The 20,262-nt window shown below is 39.3% G+C and overlaps 1 protein-coding gene across 1 annotated transcript in view; it reads left to right on the top strand.

Annotated features, from left to right (window-relative positions):
* ASH1L (ASH1 like histone lysine methyltransferase) overlaps positions 1-20,262 on the top strand; it is a 233,924-nt gene that overhangs the window by 83,915 nt on the left and 129,747 nt on the right. Inside the window, 1 exon segment of the mRNA XM_033196131.1 lies at positions 19,213-19,314. Coding sequence (XP_033052022.1) covers positions 19,213-19,314 — 102 coding nt within the window.

Consider the following 20,262-nt stretch of genomic DNA (forward strand, 5'->3'; position numbering starts at 1 on the left):
GCATCTTTGTTACAGGAAGAATATGTTATTAGTACTATGTGTCTCATAATAAAAATTCAAACATTGGACATTTTCAGCATTGTAAAATTTAACTGAATATTCATCCAGACAGACTTCATTTTGCAGATACCTTTTGATGTCTTCATAAAAGCTGCTTCAATTAGAAAAAAGAAAAATCTAGGTAATGCATTTGTACATCTAGAAAGAATTGTACATCTTTTTCTCTCTTAATTATGCACCTTTAAAGAATCGAGAAGATAGAAAACAAAGAGTAAGCATTTGCCATTCAAATAAAAGATTAGAAGTTCTTTGTGAGAGATCTTAAGCCTAAGAGTTTGTAAAATAACTCTAGGAAGTCCATAAACCTTCTGATGTTGTAAGTAAAATTATGGGTATATATGTTTGTGTATCTTTTTTAGTGGTAATCTAGAAAAATACCCGATTTTCCAAATTCTCTAAACCTCAGTATATTCTCTAAACCTCCTATATAATAGGATTTGTAGGGGTATTACGAAAAGTAATCACATAGTAAGGATGCAAATGTTAGTTACTATTATTATTTCCCTAAAAGATTTAAAACTTGTACATTAGGCTGGGTGTGGTGGCTCACACCTATAATCCCAGCGCTTTGGGAGGCCGAGGCGGGTGGGTCATGAGGTCAGGAGATCAAGACCATCCTGGTTAACATGATGAAACCCATCCCTACTTAAAGTACAAAAAAAATTAGCCAAGAGTGGTGGCGGGCGCCTATAGTCCCAGCTACTCGAGAGGCTGAGGCAGGAGAATGGCGCGAACCCGGGAGGTGGAGCTTGGAGTGAGCCGAGATAGCACCACTGCACTTCAGCCTGGGTGACAGAGTGAGACTCTGTCTTAAAAAAATAAAAAATAAAAAAACTTGTGCATTAGGGAAAAGATAAACTCCTCAAATACAAAGATTTTTTGTGCCTGATTTTCATTATTCATGAACTTTTGAAAAATTAAAAGTGGAGAATCTGAATGTTCCTTAGCTTTTAACAGTGTTTATTTATTTTTTTATTTATTTTGAGACAGAGTCTCGCTCTGTTGCCCAGGCCGGAGTGCAGTGGTGCAACCTCGGCTCACTGCAACCTCCACCTTCTGGGTTCAAGCGATTCTCCTGCCTCAGCCTCCCAAGTAGCTGGAACTACAAGTGCATGCCACCACACCTGGCTAATTTTTTGTATTTCTAGTAGAGACAGGGTTTCACCATGTTAGCCAGGATGGTCTCGGACTCCTGACCTCATGATCCACCCATCTCAGCCTCCCAAAGTGCTGGAATTACAGGCCTGAGCCACTGCACCTGGCCAGCTTTTAACTGTAAAGAGAGAAAAAGTCTTATGCTTAGGTCCATTCAACAAATAGTTTATTTAATCAGTAATAGTTATTAAATATCAGGTATTTACCAGGCATTCTACTTTGTGGGCCCTTATTATATAATAGAGAATGAGACACACAGGTTCATTGAGTCATGGAGATTATAGTAGAGGAGGTAAATAATAAACAAAAAATCACATTACATGTTGTTAAAATTGTAGTAAGGACTGTAAAAGGGAGAGAGTACAGCATGAAATGAGGAGCCTAACCCAGAGAAGTCTTTCCTGAAAAAGTGATCGTAAACTGAGACCTGGCAGATGTGCAACATTTAACTGGGTAAACAGACTCACTCATTCATTATTCATTCATTTACTTATTCATTTATTGAATTCCTAAAACATACAGGGCTATTCTAGTCACTGGCATATAAAATAGTAAACACCTGATATCTGACCTCATAATTTTCAGCTTAGTGAAGGAAGACAAACCGTAGAGTGATAAGCGAATACATAATGGCATATTTGAGAAAAATGCTATAAAGTTAATACCATAGAGTGTTATGATACAGATTAAAGGGCTGGCAAAGGGGGATCTAATTAGATAGTTACTAGTTATGACTGAGGATAAAAAGTTGAGACTTAAAGGATGAGAAGCTGCAGTGAAGTCCAGGTGCACTGGCTTATGCCTGTAATCTCAGAACTTTGGGAGGCTGAGGTGGCCAGATCACTTGAGGTCTGGAGTTTGAGGCCAGCTGGCCAACTGGTGAAACCCCATCTTTACTAAAAATAAAAAAATCAGCCAGGTGTGGTGGCACTTGCCTATAGTCCCAACTATTTGGGAGGCTGAGGCAGGAGAATTGCTTGAACCCGGGAGGCAGAGGTTGTAGTGAGCCCAGATCACGCCACTGCAACAGAGTGAGACTCTGTCTCAAAAAAAAAAAAAAAAAGCCACAGTGAAGAACTTATTTTAAGATTCTCAGTTGGGAAGGAGTTTCAGTATTGGATAAACTGAACAAAGCTTCATCGTGGTGAGAGAGGAAATACAGAGTAGTGAGAAATGTGGCAAAAGAAGAGGCCAAACAATGTGTTAAGAATTTCGGATTTTATATTAAGAGCAAAAGACGAAGGAGTATTGATTTTAGGTTTGCATTTTTAAATGATCATTTTGCCTCCTGCATGAACTCTGGATGGAAAGGATAAAAGTAATTTGAAGGAAACTGGTTAATAGGCAATTGCAGTAGTCTAGATAACATGATAGTGCTTAGATTAGGTTAGTGGCAGGCTTATGTCTGAACATATGGGAGACTGGAGGTAACATGCACTAAGAGAAAACTATAGGAGGAGCAGATTCAGAGGAGAAAACAAGTTTTTTTTTCTTTTCTTTTCTTTTTGAGACAGGCTGTCACTGTCGGCCAGCACGATCTCAGCTCACTGCAACCTCTGCTTCCTGGGCTCAAGCCATTTTCCAGCCTCAGCCTCCTGAGTAGCTGGGACTACAGGTGCAAGCCACCAATGCCAGGCTAATTTCTTTGTATTTTTTGTAGAGATGGGGTTTCGCCATGTCGCCCAGGCTGATCTGGAACTCCTGGGCTCAAAGGGACCCTCCTATCTTGGCCTCCCTAAGTGCTGGGATTACAGGCCTGAGCCACCACTCTCAGCCCCTTTTTAATACATATAGTTTGAGGTGTCTGAACATTGAAGTGGAGAATTTGAGAAAGTCATTGGATATCTAATTCTCTGGCTTAGTAGAGAAACTTGGCCTGGAGGTAAGAGCATTTCCTGTGAGTATTTGAAAAATTGTGTTTGGCAGCCAGGTGCGGTGTCTCACACCTGTAATCCCAGCACTTTGGGAGACCGAGGCAGGTGGATCACAAGGTCAGGAGATAGAGACCATCCTGGCAAACATGGCGAAACCCCATCTCTACTAAAGATACAAAAAAGTTAGCTGGGCGTGGTGGCGGGCACCTGTAGTCCCAGCTACTCAGGAGGCTGAGGCAGGAGAATGGCGTGAACCCGGGAGGTGGAGGTTGCAGTGAGCCGAGATGGCGCCACTGTACTCCAGCCTGGGCGACAGAGCGAGACTCCAACTCAAAAAGAAAAAGAAAAAAGAAAAATTTTGTTTGGCAATGTCATTCACTAAAAACGGCTTCTGGATGAAATAAAAGTTAGGAACAGACTCTCAAAAACCTGCGCAACTTTATAACCAGAGCACCAAGAAAAATAATAATTTTCTAAAATAGCAGCTAAAAAGACATACTAAAGCAGGCACGGTGGCTCATGCCTGTAATCGCAACCCTTTGGGAGACCAAGGCAGGCAGATCACTTGAGGTCAGAAGTTCAAGACCAGCCTGGCCAACATAGCGAAACCTATCTCTACTAAAATTAAGAAATTAGCCAGCAGTGCTGGTATGCGCCTGTAGTCTCAGCTACTCGGGAAGTTGAGGCAGGAGAATCACTTGAACACGGAAGGGAGAGGTTGCAGTGAGCCAAAATTATGCCATTGCACTCCAGCGTGGATGACAGTGTGAGATTCCATCTCAAAAAAAAAAAAAAAATTTTATATATATATATGGTTAAGACTAAATGTCTTTAAATAAATAAAGAGGCTGCGAATGGTGGCTAATGCCTGAAATCTCAATACTTTGAGAGGCTGAGGTTGAAGTATCACTTGATCCCAGGAGTTCAACACCAGCCTGGGCAACATAGGGAGCCTCTCATCTCTACAGAAATTTTTTTTTTTTTTTTTAATTAGCTGGGCATGATGGCATGCACCTGTAGTCCTAACTACTCAGGAGGCTGTGGCAAGATGATCGCTTGAGCCCGGGAGTTCAAGGCTACAGTAAGCTGTGATGGTGCCACTTCACTCCACCCTGGGCTGGCAGAGTGATACTCTGTCTCAAAAACAAAATAGAAATACTACAATAAATATAGGCATTAATGTTCCAGGAAAAGATGAAGGTAGCTTGATAGAAGGGGATATAAAGAAGGGTTGAAGCTGCTGAACTGTAGGCACAGAAGGATGTCATTGGTAGATAAATGTAGCAATGCCAGAGATAGCTGGTTCTAGTGTATTGCACCTGTTTGTTTCTTTTGTACAAACATTGAGAGAAGCCACACAATAAAAACACTTGCAGAAAAGTCTGTTGCCAGTAGGAACCAAGAGGAAGAATGTGGATGAATATACATTTTGAACAGAACTACATTGCTTATGGCTTTCTTCATTTAGTTTGTGTTAGTGTACTCTTCATTCAGCTGCTAGTTTTGTCCTGCAATATATTTATGTGCTTTAAAAGTGATGTATTAACCAATTCAACTTCCATATTCTGGTATCATTCTTGTATTTATCAATGATACAAGAGCTATTTAACTATGAAGAAACACATACAATAACAAAACATACTGTATACCTTTATGAATTTTTATATGTATAATCATGAGAGTAATGATATTTTCCTTGGGAGAGAATAGGGAGTGAAAAACACAGCCTTGGGTAGCTCTGAGGAACTGCAGTATTTAAGGTAGTGATTAAAAAACTGTCAGCTTTTGGCCCACATGTGATTCTTTGTGATGCCCTCTACACTTTTTAAAAAATTGCTCATGGCCGGGCGCGGTGGCTCAAGCCTGTAATCCCAGCACTTTGGGTGGCCGAGACGGGTGGATCACGAGGTCAGGAGTTCGAGACCATCCTGGCTAACACGGTGAAACCCTGTCTCTACTAAAATATACAAAAAAAGCTAGCCGGGCGAGGTGGCTGGCGCCTGTAGTCCCAGCTACTTGGGAGGCTGAGGCAGGAGAATGGCGTAAACCCGGGAGGCGGAGCTTGCAGTGAGCTGAGATCCGGCCACTGCACTCCAGCCCGGGCAACAGAGCTAGACTCCGTCTCAAAAAAAAAAAAAAAAAAAAAAAAAATTGCTCATATTAAAACATCTAGAAATTTTACATAAAAATGTGGAATTCTGCTTCTCAGAAAAATCAGAACATCTGGCAACAATTAGTCCACATTTTCTGGATAATAGTGATGGCTGGGGGCTCAGTATTGGCAGGCCCCTTTTCATTGCTACTTGTGTTCTTTTGTTCACCACAGTCCTCACTGTTTTCTGTTGTGTGTTGTATCTGGCCCTCTTCAGCTATTTAAAGAGGGAACATTTGGATTTGAGATCCCTAATTTCAGAGTCATGAGAAGGAGATTATAAAGGATGAGTAAATTGAGGTGAAGGTGGTACGAGATGACAAGTTAGGATGTTGAATGTATCATGTACATGAACATCGAAATTACCCAAGAGGACAGTTACAGGAGTTGGGGTGAAAATGATGGATGTGAACCTAGTTTAAGGGTTCTTGGGGAATGAGAAAGATAGCAGGGAAGTCTAATATATGCAAAAGTATCTGTGTTAAGTAAGAACTTGTCTTTTTTTAAATTTCCTTCTTTATTTAATCATTTATTTTGAGATGGAGTCTCTCTCTGTTCAGTGACATAATCTAGGCTCACTGCAAAACCCGCCTTCTGGGTTCAAGCTATTCTGGCCTCAGCCTCCAAGTAGCTGGGATTGCAGAAGTGCACCACCACACTTGGCTAGTTTTTGAATTTTTTTGTAGAGTTGGGGTTTCACTATATTGGCCAGGCTAGTCTCAAACTCCTGACCTCAAGAGAACCACCTGTCTCAGCCTCCCAAAGTACTGGGATTACAGGCGTGAGCCACTGCACCTGGCTTTTCTTCTTCTTTATAAAATAACATGCAGAAACCACTAAGACCTCTCTGAAGTCACTGCTCTGACACTAGTTCTCTATCACCAGTTGGATGTTGTACAATTTAGTTCCATTTTGATTACAAATTACCTGAAGCTAGTGAAGACCTCAAGTTAAGAGCAAAGTTCATCATGAGACTCAGATGCCAGTCACAAATTGTGGTATTCCCAAGACATCCATACTTCTGCCTGGCCTGCTAAAAACTTGTAACTTCCTGCAACCCTCTCAATTTTGGTAACTTGTTAAAAAGGACTCACAGAACTCCTGAAAGCACTATAATGTGATTACAGTTTTGTTACAAAGGATACAGATCAAGAACAACTAGTTGAAGAGATACATAGAGCAGTGTTTGGTGGGAGAAGAGTCTGCAGACCTCCATGCCCTTCCCCTTCTGGAATCTGGGCACATTACCCTCCCAGCACATCACTGCGCTCACCAACTTGGGAGCTCCACTGAACCCCAGTGTCCAGAGTTTTTATTGGGGCTCCGTTAGGTAGGCCTGATTGGTTAGATCATTGGCCATGTTTTTTAACTCAGTCTTCGGTTCTCCACTCCCTTGAGGTTGGGGTGACCCAAAGTTTCAGATCTTTAATTATGTGGTTTGGTCTTTTGGTCACCAGCCCCCGTCTTGAAGTTACCTCAGGCTTCACAGTAAGTCATCTCACTGGCATAACAAAGACATTCCTATCACTTGGATAATTACAAGAGTTTTTGAAGCTCTGTGCCAGGAACCAGGGACAAAGACCAGCTATATTCTTTATTTTATCATAAGTCTAAATTCTTTTGTTAATTGCTCTCTGTCTTAGAATCTCTCCATTTTCTTTGCAATTACTCTTGATAAGTACCTGGAGATGTGACTTGATTTTCTCATATAAACTTAATATACTTTTTCAGGTAGATGCGAAAATAGGTTTAGCTGTCTTAACAAAAATCAGTTGAGGAAAAATTTTTAGTTAAGCAAAATACTAAATAAAAATATTGGCCAGGCGCGGTGGCTCACGCCTGTAATCCCAGCGCTTTGGGAGGCTGAGGCGGGCGGATCACGGGGTCAGGAGATTGAGGCCATCCTGGCTAACATGGTGAAACCCTGTCTCTACTAGAAATACAAAAAAATTAGCCAGGTGTGGTGGCGGTCGCCTGTAGTCCCAGCTACTCGGGAGGCTGAGGCAGGAGAATGGCGTGAACACGGGAGGCAGAGCTTGCAGTGAGCCGAGATCGCACCACTGCACTCCAGCCTGGGCGACAGAGCAGGACTCTGTCTCAAAAAAATAATTAATTCAGGCTCAGATATCTTTTGTTTTGATCCCTTTGAAAGTCAGAACTGGTTTTGTTTAGGAGCATTTTATGTATTTGATTTTTGTTCTTAACTATTCCCTTATGATGGTAGCTGTTCTTTTAGCGAGCAGTTACTGTGTGCCAGGAGAAGGAACATACTGTAATTCTAGCACTTTGGGAGGCTGAGGTGGGTGGGCCCCTTGAGGTCAGGAGTTCGAGATCAGCCTGGCCAGCATGGTAAAACCCTGCCTCTACTAAAAATACAAAAATTAGCCAGGCAGGGTGGCACATGCCTGTAGTCCCAGCTACTCGGGAGACTGAGGCACAAGAATCACTTGAACCTGGGAGGTGGAGATTGTAATGAGCTGAGATCATACCATTGCACTCTGGCCAGCCTGGGCAACAGAGTGAGTCTCTGTCTCAAAAAAATAATAATAATAAAAATAAAATAAAGATAATTTCTGCCTTAAAGTCAATTTATAGTTTAGACATGTATACAAATAGTTATTGACGGGTTTTTTTTTTTGTTTCTGTTTTTGTTTTTTAAGACAGTCTCACTCTGTCGGCCGGGCTGGAGTGCAGTGGCACAATCTCGGCTCACTGCAACCTCCACCTCCCAGGCTCAAGCAATTCTCCTGCCTCGGCTTCCTGAGTACCTGGGATTACAGGCATATGCCACCACGCCCGGCTAATTTTTGTATTTTTAGTAGAGACATGGTTTCACCATGTTGGCCAGGCTGGTCTCGAACTCCTGACCTAAGGTGATCCACCCGCCTCGGCTTCCCAAAGTGCTGGAATTACAGGTGTGAGCCATTGCGCACAGCCTGACCGTTCTTTTTTGTTTTTGTTTTTTGTTTTTTTGTTTGTTTTTTTCTGAGACGGAGTCTTGCTCTGCCGCCCAGGCTGGAGTGCAGTGGCCAGATCTCAGCTACTGCAAGCTCCGCCTCCCAGGTTTTACGCCATTCTCCTGCCTCAGCCTCCCGAGTAGCTGGGACTACAGGCGCCCGCCTCGACGCCCGGCTAGTTTTTTGTATTTTTTAGTAGAGACGGGGTTTCACCATATTAGCCAGGATGGTCTCGATCTCCTGACCTCGTGATCTGCCCGCCTCGGCCTCCCAAAGCGCTGGGATTACAGGCTTGAGCCACCGCGCCTGGCAGCCTGACCGTTCTTAATATTGAAATATTTACAAGGCATTTTGGGGAGCAGAGAAGTGAGGGACTCAAGAGGGCTTGGGAAGGAGGAAGGAGTTTTGAATTTAGCAGCGAAGAATAAGGTGTGACAGCTGTTTTCCTACAATAGATAACAGCTTTTCAAGGGCATGGGGATGTGTTACTGTGCTTAATTAAGTATTAATGGTTTGATATGGTACCCAAGAGGTGGGACTGGAAAGATAGGCAGATCATAAAGCCCTTGTTTATATGAGACTCCCAAGAGTGTAGAGTTTACTTTATAAGGTATGAGAAGTTAAGGGTTTTAACATGGGTAATAATTTGTTGAGATTACATTGACAGCAATGTGATAGACGGATTAGTGAAAGGAGATCAGGTAGATCAGTTTGGAAACAGCTCCCACAAAATATTGTGAGGCTCTTATTATGAGGCTCTGAGCCAAGGTAGAGATGATATGATTAAGTGAAATGAGGTATGCAAAAGGATAAGGTTGGAAATAGGTAATACATTTGAATTTCAAACCTGTTTTGTAGGACAGATGAATTTGTAGCTGAAAGGAGAGGTCAAACCTGAAGATAATTATAGATACGTGATTATTAAGGCTATGAGAAGGAATGAAATATTTATTTCTCAAAAGAGAGGTCAAACCTGAAGATAATTTTAGATACATGATTATTAAGGCTATGAGCAGGAATGACAATATTTATGGTGAATTCAGTGGGTTTCTTAAGTGAGTTTATAGTTAAGAGTGTCAAGTGACTGGGCACGGTGGCTCATGCCTGTAATCCCAGAACTTTGGGAGGCTGAGGCAAACAGATCACCTGAGGTTGAGAGTTCAAGGCCAGCCTTACCAACATGAAGAAACCCCATCTCTACTAAAAATACAAATATTAGCCGGGCGTGGTGGCACGCGCCTATAATCCCAGCTATTCAGGAGACTGAGGCAGGAGAATTGCTTGAACCTGGGAGTTGGAGGTTGCAGTGAGCCGAGATCACACCATTGCACTCCAGCCTGGGCAACAAGAGCGAAACTCTGTTTCAAAAAAACAAAATAATAATAATTAAAAAAAAGAGTATCAAGTGTTATGGGAGACTGGTTTAGGTAAGTACTGAAAGTAGATGATTGGCTTTGGCAGTTAGTTTGTCTTGTGTCTGAGAGCCATTTGTATAGTGGCAAATGTTAGATTTCTGGAGGCTGAGGAATGGAAGTTAGGAAATACAGACAATTAAAATTCTTACACCTTTATGTTTTGCTGTTTTTTCCTCAATGTTTTCTTGTGTAGCACTTCTAACTGGTTTATTATTTGCTTTTTCCTTACAATGACATTCTGTTATTCTGTAGCATTCCATTAAAGATGTAATTACATTCTCTCAATCTGTGATGTCAGGTTGCTTTTTGAAGTATAAAGGTTTAAGCAATGCATAACTACATATGATTTTTAATTGATCTTCTCAGTCTTCAGTTGATTTTTTTCCATATATAAATTGAAAATAGATTCATTTTACATTTGGTATCATGTTAAAATGCTCCAAAAACTACCTACTGTATAATAGGTATTACAATATTGTTGATCACCTTCAGGAAATTATTATCCTGAAATGTCTCCCAATGGTCCAAGCTGGGACAGTTTGAGCAACAAAATAGATACGAGAGTATTGGATTATAACCTAAAAAAGTCAATATCTGTGAATCCATGTTGATATAAATAAATGATTGACTAAATAAATACTTGGCAGTAAAGAAGCAAATCTTCCTTACAGAAAAATTCCAAATAATAAATGTAGATCGCCACTTTCAGGAGGTAGAACTTAATTTCCCTCTTCTTGAATGTGTGCTGGACTGCTCACTTTTAAAGAACACCAAAGTATGAAGAGGGAAAAGCAGTAACTTTACAGTGAAGAGGCATGGCAGACAGCACCTTAACCAAGTTCAAGATTAACTTCACCAATAATAAGGCATGGTGATATCATGTACTCTCTGATAGAATGTGTTAAGTCTAACCAGAAAAAAAAAAAAAAAATAATAATAATAATAAAGGGCATTCTACAAATACCTGACCAGTACTAAAAAGTATCAAGCACCTGAAAACACAAGGAAAGTCTCAGAAGCTTTTACAGAGAGAAGACTAAGGAGACATGACAACTAAATACAATGTGATATCCCAGATTGACAGTGAAAAAAGGACATGAGTGGAAAAAAATTGGTGAAATCGAAAAAAGTCTGGAATTTTGTTAATAGTATGATTCCAATGTTAATTTCTTGGTTGTGACAAATGTACTATAGTTATGTAAGATGTTAACATTGGGGATGTTGGGTAAAGGACATGTGAGTATTCTCTGTACTATTTTTGTAACTTTTGTAAATCTAAATTTATTCCAGAATGATGAGTTTTTTTAATAAAGCAGAATACAAATTGTTAAGTAAAACGTATCTCAAACTGATAATTGATGAAATAAGAAATAAAGGTTATTTACTATTTGTATTGAGTGGATTCATCGTAAGTGTTGATTGGGGGTAAAACAGGCATATTTGATAAATCATGTTGATATAAATTTCAGGAAAAATAAATGAAACCGAATTAGGGACACTGGCATGTGTAGCTTGGACCAAGGCATTTAACTTTTCTCTCTTTGTTTCAAAAATGGGGAATCAAACTGACTTACCACTTTGAGCATTCTTAAACAAATATATTCACTGTGAAATTAAATCTTATGAAGCCTTAAGATGAGTAACAGTTCTAATCACTTTTATAAATTATGTGTCTGTGGTAGTTAGCTTATTTTTCTAACTTATGTACTATTCTGTACTGTACAGACTAACAGCTATAAAATAAGCTTGATGCAAGTGAAATTACTGTAAAATTATACACTTAAGTAAGGCCAGGTTTCCTGGTTTCTCCCAATCCTAATAGTGATTCTATTTAATTTATATATGTATGTTAGGTAGACATGAAATAGGTCTCATGAGCAAGAGTTTCTGACCTGGAATGTCAGTTATTTCATCCTGTTTTTCAGCATTATGTGACTCATGGCTGGCTACACATGATAGAACTTACAAACCTGGATTCTGAAATTGGCAGAGCAGTAGAATGAAGTATTTTCATTTAGGATTTATAGCTTAGAAGTCATAGCATAAGCAGACAATGGGACGTTATTATAAATGATTTACTACATATAAATTACATACATTCTTTGGTGCTTTCAGTGATGATGAATATTTTATCCTCCAAGAATAAGGATTAAACCTTTTTTTTTTTTTTTGGAAAAAGTATATTCACTGTACAAGCATAGAGATTGAAGCAAAGAATACTGAGCTTTGTTCTCTTTAACTGAAGAATATAGGCTTTGATCAGAATATACTGATTTCAAACAATTTCTCTAGTGCTGTTTATAAGACACACATACGCAACAGTTAGAAGGAATGAGTTCAGATGTTCAGTAGCAGGGTGGGGTGACTATAGGTGACAGCACTATATTGTGTATTTCAAAAATAGCTAGAAGAGAGGACTTGAAATGTTCCTGACACATAGAAATCATAGATACGCAGGGTGATGAATACCCAAAATACTCTGACTTGATTCTTACACATTCTATGCGTGTAACAAAGTATCACATGTATCCCATAAATATGTACAACTATTATGTATCAATTTTAAAAAGATTTAAAACACAATAGAAAAAAAGATATGCCTATAAATGAAGTGTGAACATACAGAGATGAAAGCAGAAAATTGATTATGGTGTGGTTAGTGCAGTTATGGGAATTTCCAGAGTAATTCCATTTTAGTGAATGATGTCATTTGGGCATTATGAAAAATAACCTAAAGAAAAACACAGATTTTTTTTTTTTTTTTTTTTTTTGAGACGGAGTCTCATGCTGTCGCCCAGGCTGGAGTGCAGTGGTGCTATCTTGGCTTACTGAAAGCCCCGCCTCCCGGGTTGATGCCATTCTCTTGCCTCAGCTTCCCATGTAGCTGGGACTACAGGTGCCCGCCACCACGCCTGGCTTTTTTGTATTTTTAGTAGAGACAGGGTTTCACTGTGTTAGCCAGGATGATCTCAATCTCCTGACCTTGTGATTCGCCTGCCTCAGTCTCCCAAAGTGCTGGGATTACAGGCGTGAACTGCAACACCCGGCCAAAACACAGACTTTTTAGCTTAAAAGTCGCCAGAACAGTCTCTGAGTCGTACTCTCTTGTAGTGCATTTAGTTGGTGCATCAGATAAAATGTATTACTTTCTATATTTCCCACAATTGAAAACAGCTGTTTTTATTGTGGACCCAGCTTTTACCTTAGCATTCAGCTCGTTCACAAGAAGGTTCCAAGGCGGCTGTCAACTGTGAACCATACCAAAGGATTCAGAACTTGAATCTGGGAACAACAAAAAAAAACTTGATCAGAAGTTTTCAAATAGTTTGGTATTTTATGTTCATATTCCTTTACTATGGTAGCCATTTTTATTACAACCAATTTTGGTTCAGTCATTGTTTAACACACATTCCCAAGTAGCTTTGACTTACAAATAATGACAGAAGAGGAATCTTTTTTAAAACTAAACTTTTATAACGTTTTAATTTTGGTGGGAAGGAACAATTTCAATGTTAGAAACTTTTAAAATTATTTTAAAATTGATAATATCTTAGAACTGACTACTGCGTAGCATTCTTCCAAACTAGCATACTTAATCTATTTTTCCATAATTCACCCAAAGATACTTCTAACATTGCAATCATCAAACATTCCACTCATACAAATGATTTCTTAGTTACTTGTGTCTTTAGTGTTGGTCTCCAAACAGAGTGACTAGAATTCATACTATATTAAGTTATAAAAGCTTTAATAGTGAACTTAGGCTAAAGAAACATATGTTTTGTCCAACCAACTATTGATTTAATTCACTGTACTTTTTTTGCTAATTTGTGTTTGACACCAGGGAAATTCCTTGTTTTTCTAGGCTAGGATGTTCAGGGCTTCAATGAGTAGTTAGTTGAATCTTTATTCTCATGATTTCTTTGGGATGCTTCCACCACTGCAGACACTATTATCAGTGAGAATTTTATCTATTCTGCTATCTTTGCCTGTTTTACTCTGTCTTCACACCCAGGCATCTGTAAAAGTAGCATTCCTTATATATCTTTGATTTGTTTTAGTTCCTCCAATGGAAATGTCAATCAAGGTTTTTTTGTGGCAAATCAATTTGAAAACAGATTCTTGGTTTCTGCTCATTTTGTGTTTATTATAAAGATTTTCATAATCTTATTTCTTTATGATCCAGTTACATTCTTTTTTTGCTTTTTCAACTTGCAACAGTTTGTATCCCTGATTTCATCGTACGATTTTGCTGTAAAAATACTACCTTTCCCCTATTGTTTAAATTGACAAAAATGTTTCTGTAAATCCTGTCTTTATCTTCAAAAGTTCATCAAATACTGGCCAAATAAAATCCAGAGAGTCTATAATTAAAACCACTTCCAATGTTCCTTCACATTTGCAAGTTTGGTTTTAATTCTTAATTTTCTCTGCATTATTCCAATGTATGGTATTCTCTTTTTCTGTCTTCCTCCTTAGTAGTCTGCCTTGTTTACATGAGGGCCTTTATTTCCAGCTGAAGAAAAAGTATTTCCCTTAATAATCTACTTATATTTATTCTGAAATCCAATTTTATTTAGGTCCTTTTTGTTTTTGTTTTTGTTTTGCAGCTTACCTATAATTTCTACTTCCTGCCTTTGTGTGTAGAATTTCTAAACATATTTCTGAAGTTGTCATCATCCGAGTGATGAGACACACAGTGGTGGTCTACTCAGTAATATTGTGAACTGAGGAACTCCTATTTGTAGTCTTTATTCACTTCTGAAGTACTTATTCTGCTTTATAGTATTTTGAAATGAAACATGATGAGAACTCTTTGATATCTACAATTGTGTTCTCTATGTGTATGCTTTGAGGAAGTGTCAGATTTTCTTGAACTAGAATTCATATAAACTTTGTCCTTTGTGGATTAGGGAGCCTCCACACATCCTTCCAGGCAGATCTAAAATGGCCACTCTTGAGACATGAGCAAACATTTGTCACATGATGGAGACAGCAAGGGAAAGAGCTAAGTAGGGGAAGCAGAAAACTACTTTCTCCCTTGGGAAAAAACTGAGCAGAAAGCCAGACATCTTCTGGTTCTGACTCATCTCTTGGGCATACTCTGCAAAAGTTATGGCGAAGAGTCAGTGAATTAGAAGATTCACTCAGAGTAACTTTTTTCTACCCTGCAAGTACCTACCAGCCCTGGAGGTACCTATATGAGTAGTACTTCTTAATTGGATTCACTCTATGTTTAAGGTAAATGCTTGATGTTATAGGTTAGTTCTAGCTCCCTACTGGATATAACTCAGTGCTCTTCTTTCTATTATTATTATTATTATTATTATTATTATTAAGGCAAGGGTCTCACTGTCACCCAGGATGGAGTACAGTGGTGCGATCACAGCTCGCTGAAGCCTCTACCTCCTGGGCTCAAGCAATCTTCCCACCTCAGCCTTTCAAGTAACTGGGACTACAGGTATACGCCACCATGCCCAGCTAATTTTTATTTTTTTTTTGTAGACACTAGTTTTGCCATATTGCCCAGGCTAGTCTTGAACTCCTGAACTCAAGCAACCTGGCTACCTCGGCCTAGCAAAGTGCTGGGATTACAGACATGAGCTCCTGCACCTGCCTATCTAAACATTCCATGATAAACCTAGGAGTCAATTAATAGATAATAGCTACTAATATTTATAAAACATTTTGAATTTTATAAAATTATTTTTGGATTACATTGTCTCATTTTGGGACTGACAACAATGCTGTAACTTAGCTTTATTAAACCAGAGTCCAGGCACATTTACTTTTGTAGATTCTCTCTAGTTTAATTTGTAGCAGAGCCAGGAGTCAAAGCCAGGATGCTCTTTACTCCATAGTCCATGTACTGAACACCATATCACACTCAACTCTGCTCTGCATTATGTTTTAGGTTTGGACACATAAATGTATATTGGTCTCTGTTGAGTGGACATAGTAGTTCTCTGGGCATTATCTGCTTCCTGGAAGCCCAACTGCAAATTGGCGTTTATAAAACAGTATATTCCTGGCAGTGTTACAGATAATGTTTGCAGATTTCATATGATTCCTACCGTTAGGCCAATTTTAACATACTTTGAACATCTTTAACTGGTTGCTATTTCTTGTACATAAGTGATAGCATCACTTTCCAGTCTTAAACTTGGTTGCTTTATATCATTAAGTAATGTTTTTTCAGTTATCCTCATCTTATTACTGCCTCTGTGAACACTGCTTTTAAATGAAATGAGATGCTAGAGCTGATGATTACCAAGCGTTAGAGATCTGTATCTCAAGGATACAGCTTTATTCTTTTTAAATATGGAATATTGTTAAGAATAGCTCTGCTCTGTATGAACAGGGAATTCAAACTTTTAAAAATGAAAAATGAGAACCTTCCTGAATTAAATTTTACTCAAATCTTCCGTTAAGTCCTAAGAATAGGCTGCTGGCTTCCATTGCTTTCAGGAAATGAAAAATGGCTCAGAAGCTAAGTGAGCTAAATAAGCCATCTCTCTCTCTCAATTGTTTCAGTTTCTCAGGAATTGCTGTACAATGCTGTCAATAATGATCTCCATGGATCTGACCCCCATCCCATCTCCCACTGCCTCCTCTGAAACTCCAGATGCCACCATAAGAAGGAGCTTTGAAGAATGTGCCTGTACCCTCTTTTTACCCTGAGGTTGGTGAGGCCAGGCAGGGTGATTCTCAGGATATCCTGATAATCAAAGGTACAGTTGAAGCCTTCATCAAGACTTTCTTGAAGATGACCAAGAAACTTAGGAAACATTACTAAATAGCCTAAGAACTGAAGATAGAACTCAAGAATGGATGGCACAAGTGTCACCTAAAATATAATTCTGATAATATACACGATGATTAATAAGCTCCTTGAGGGCAGAGACCATTACACCGTTTGTAGACTTCTTCCCCCTACCTTCACAATATCTAGCATAGTACCAAGCATATAAACTATACTCACTTAATAAATGTTAGTTTATGACAGAGAGAAAAGACTTTATATAAAAAGTACTCTTAAGGCTGGGCACAGGGGCTCATGCCTGTAATCCCAGCACTTTGGGAGGCTGAGGCGGGCGGATCACTTGAGATAAGGAGTTCGACAGCAGCCTGGCCAACATGATGGAACCCCGTCTCTACTAAAAATACAAAAATTACCCGGGCATGGTGGCCCATGCCCGTAATCTCAGCTACTCAGGAGGCTGAGGCAGGAGAAACACTTGAACCCGGGAGGCAGAGGTTTCAGTGAGCCACGATTGTACCACTGCTCTCCAGCCTGGTAGACAGAGGGAGTCCATCTCCCAAAAAGAAAAAAAGTGCCTTCAAACCCCTCTTTTCTTAGTACTTAATCCATGATCAGGAATGGTGATAGAGTTGACTGTTATCTCAGGCTTCTTGACCACTATTATCTTCTGTTTTGACCATGTGTTGGGTAGGAAATATGTATCTGTATATGAAGTTTTCAGTATTAATACTTAAAGTTATGTCTTCACTGATGCCTGGGCTTTTTATTTCTTAGATGTTTCATTGTGATATTTAGTTATTTAGTGGAAATCTCTCAACCACACTCGAGGGTGATTTATTATACTGTTGGATTTAAAAATCTGTCTCGTATCTGTTGTTAAGATTCAGCAATAAACAATCTTGCTTCTTGAATAGGTCTACATCAGTCATCATTGTGTTTCAGAAGTAGGATGTACTATCACATCAATTTTCTAAAAAAAATGTAACCTGTTACTCTTGAATGACAGCATATAGTCTTACATCTCACCTGAGCAGTGTTTCCCATATCCTGCTAAAAGACTATTTACAGCAATGTGATTTAAGATGCTACTTAATTAAAACAAGGCTCATGGTCTATTTCTCTTAGAGAAAAGGAAACAGCAACTTAGCTCTGTTCAGTTCTTCTGACCCTAAGTTGTCCTTCAGAGAATTAATCAAATCTTTTAGGAGTTAACTTTCGTTTAGAGGCAGATCTTGAAAATCTTCAGCTTTTTGATTTCTTGTACCTCTTGTGGCTCCAGTTACATGTAAGTTTTTTTTATTTATAATTTTTTCCCATAAATAAGCATTTCAGATTACTAGTTTTTTGACAAACATGAGATAGACATTCATTATCAACTCTTAATAGCTGGCATTTTAGATGATAAGGAATCCAATATAAGAATCAAGTATATTTTATTCAGGAAAATAATCTTACATCAAGAACATACTTTTCTTTTGAGCAGGCGATGTATTATGCTGTATAGATTTGGGGTTTTGCTAAAAGTATGAAAGTTTTTGAAAGGAAATTGAGTTTCTTTGTCTTCATAAGCTTTTATGTATATAGCCAAGGATCCTTAAGTGTATAGCTTTAAAAGAGACTATTTCTTGGATAAATTATCAGTTTTCTAGAATTTGCAAAAGGAGGAAAAACATAGAATCTGAAAATAATTTCTGTGAATTGGATAGGATGTGTGGGTTTAAGGTTTGAGCCTTTTACTTCTTTCTTTTTTCTTTTTTTTTTTTTTTTTTGAAATGGAGTCTTGCTCTGTCGCCCAAGCTAGAGTGCAATGGGGCAATCTCGGCTCACTGCAACCTCCACCTCCCGGGTTCAAGCAATTTTCCCACCTCAACCTCCCAAGTAGCTGGGATTACAGGCACCGGCCATCATGCCTGGCTAATTTTTGTATTTTTGTAGAGATAGGGTTTCACCATGTTGGCCAGGCTGTTCTTGAACTCCTGATCTCAGGTGATCCACCCACCTTGGCCTTCCAAAGTGCTGGAATTACAGGCATGAGCCACCGTGCCTGGCTTGATCCTTTATATTTAAGAGGATCTCTCATTCTCTTAAATGAAGTGCTCAGGTTGGACCTGCTTTTCTCACATCAACTTTTTTTTTTTAGACAGAGTCTTGCTCTGTTGCCCAGACTAATGAGGCGATCTCAGCTCACTGCAACCTCTGCCTCCCAGGTCGAAGCGATTCTCCTGTCTCAGCCTCCCTGAGTAGCTGAGATTACAGGCATGTGCCACCATGCCTGGCTGGTTTTTGTATTCTTAGTAGAGGCAAGGTTTCACCATGTTGGCCAGGCTGGTGTCAAACTCTTGACCTTGTGATCCGCCCACCTCAGCCTCCCAAAGTACTGCGATTACAGGCGTGAGCCACCGCGCTGGGCCCTCACATCAACTTTTTGATAAATTACATTGTAAATTTTGTCAGTTTATATGATGAATTTTAATAATCCAAAACAGATTTGGTTAAAATATTGTTAGTAATTTTTATCAATATTTTAAATAATGTTTTATGCTAGTAACACATGAAAGCTAAATCATATATTGTTTATTCTTCCATTAAAATTCATTTTTCCTCTGTTAATGTAACAGGAGAAATTATGTATATAGTACCTGTGAACTTCTGACAACAACATATAGTGTGGTTTGTCCTCTGCTTATTTTCCTCCTAATGTCGGGTTACAAGTCATATTATTACAGGGAATGACAGTGGCAACAACTAAACTGTAACAAGTTCTAACAAAAGATGGTTTCGCATTATTTTTAGACTTGAATTTTCCTATTATTTCTATCTTTTTCTTTTTCTCCAGGCTCCCAGCCAACCTCTGATAAACCCTCCCAGCGGCCATCAGAGAGCACAAATTGTAGCCCTACCCGGAAAAGGTCTTCATCTGAGAGTACTTCTTCAACAGGCTAGTGCTATTTGTTTTACCAGATTTTCAAGATAGTTTCCCATTTGTTATTTGTGAATAAGGAGTTATAATATTATAGAAAAAATAATGGGAACTGAATCATATATGGTATTTTTTTTTCATTCAAAGGAGTTGAAACAGTAGACTTCATATGTGAGAATCAATAATGTACATTGAAACAATGTAGTCGTCTTCCCCTTTACAAAGTTGAGTTAAAGTAAATTAAAGTAAAAGTATGTGTTGGGAATAATAGAGGAATGTGGATTATAGCTATTTAATAAAGATTTAGGCTGGGCGCGGTGGCTCAAGCCTGTAATCCCAGCACTTTCGGAGGCCAAGACGGGCGGATCACGAGGTCAGGAGATCGAGACCATCCTGGCTAATACGGTGAAACCCTGTCTCTACTTAAAAATACAAAAAACTAGCCGGGCGACGAGGCGGGCGCCTGTAGTCCCAGCTATTCGGGAGGCTGAGGCAGGAGAATGGCATAAACCGGGAGGCGGAGCTTGCAGTGAGCTGAGATCCGGCCACTGCACTCCAGCCTGGGTGGCAGAGCAAGACTCCGTCTCAAAAAAAAAAAAAAAAAAAAAAAAAAAGATTTAGATGTATATAAAATTGCTTAAGGCCGGGCACAGTGGATCATGCCTGTAATCCCATCCCTTTGAGAGGCTTAGGTGGGTGGATCACCTGAAATCAGGAGTTCGAGACCACCCTGTTCAACATAGTGAAACCCCATCTGTACTAAAAATACAAAAATTAGCCAGGCATGGTGGCGTGTGCCTGTAATCCCAGCTACTTGGGAGGCTGAGGCAGGAGAATCTCTTGAACCTGGGAGGCGGAGGTTGCAGTGAGCGGAGCTCACTCCACTGCACTCCAGCCTGGGTGACAGAGTGAGACTCTGTCTGAAAAAAAAAAAATGTTTAGTAAACTAGTAATTTTCAAAGTAGC

The sequence above is a fragment of the Trachypithecus francoisi genome, unplaced genomic scaffold (assembly GCF_009764315.1).
Source record: "Trachypithecus francoisi isolate TF-2019V2 unplaced genomic scaffold, Tfra_2.0 Lachesis_group5, whole genome shotgun sequence".
In the NCBI taxonomy this organism is placed as follows: domain Eukaryota; kingdom Metazoa; phylum Chordata; class Mammalia; order Primates; family Cercopithecidae; genus Trachypithecus; species Trachypithecus francoisi.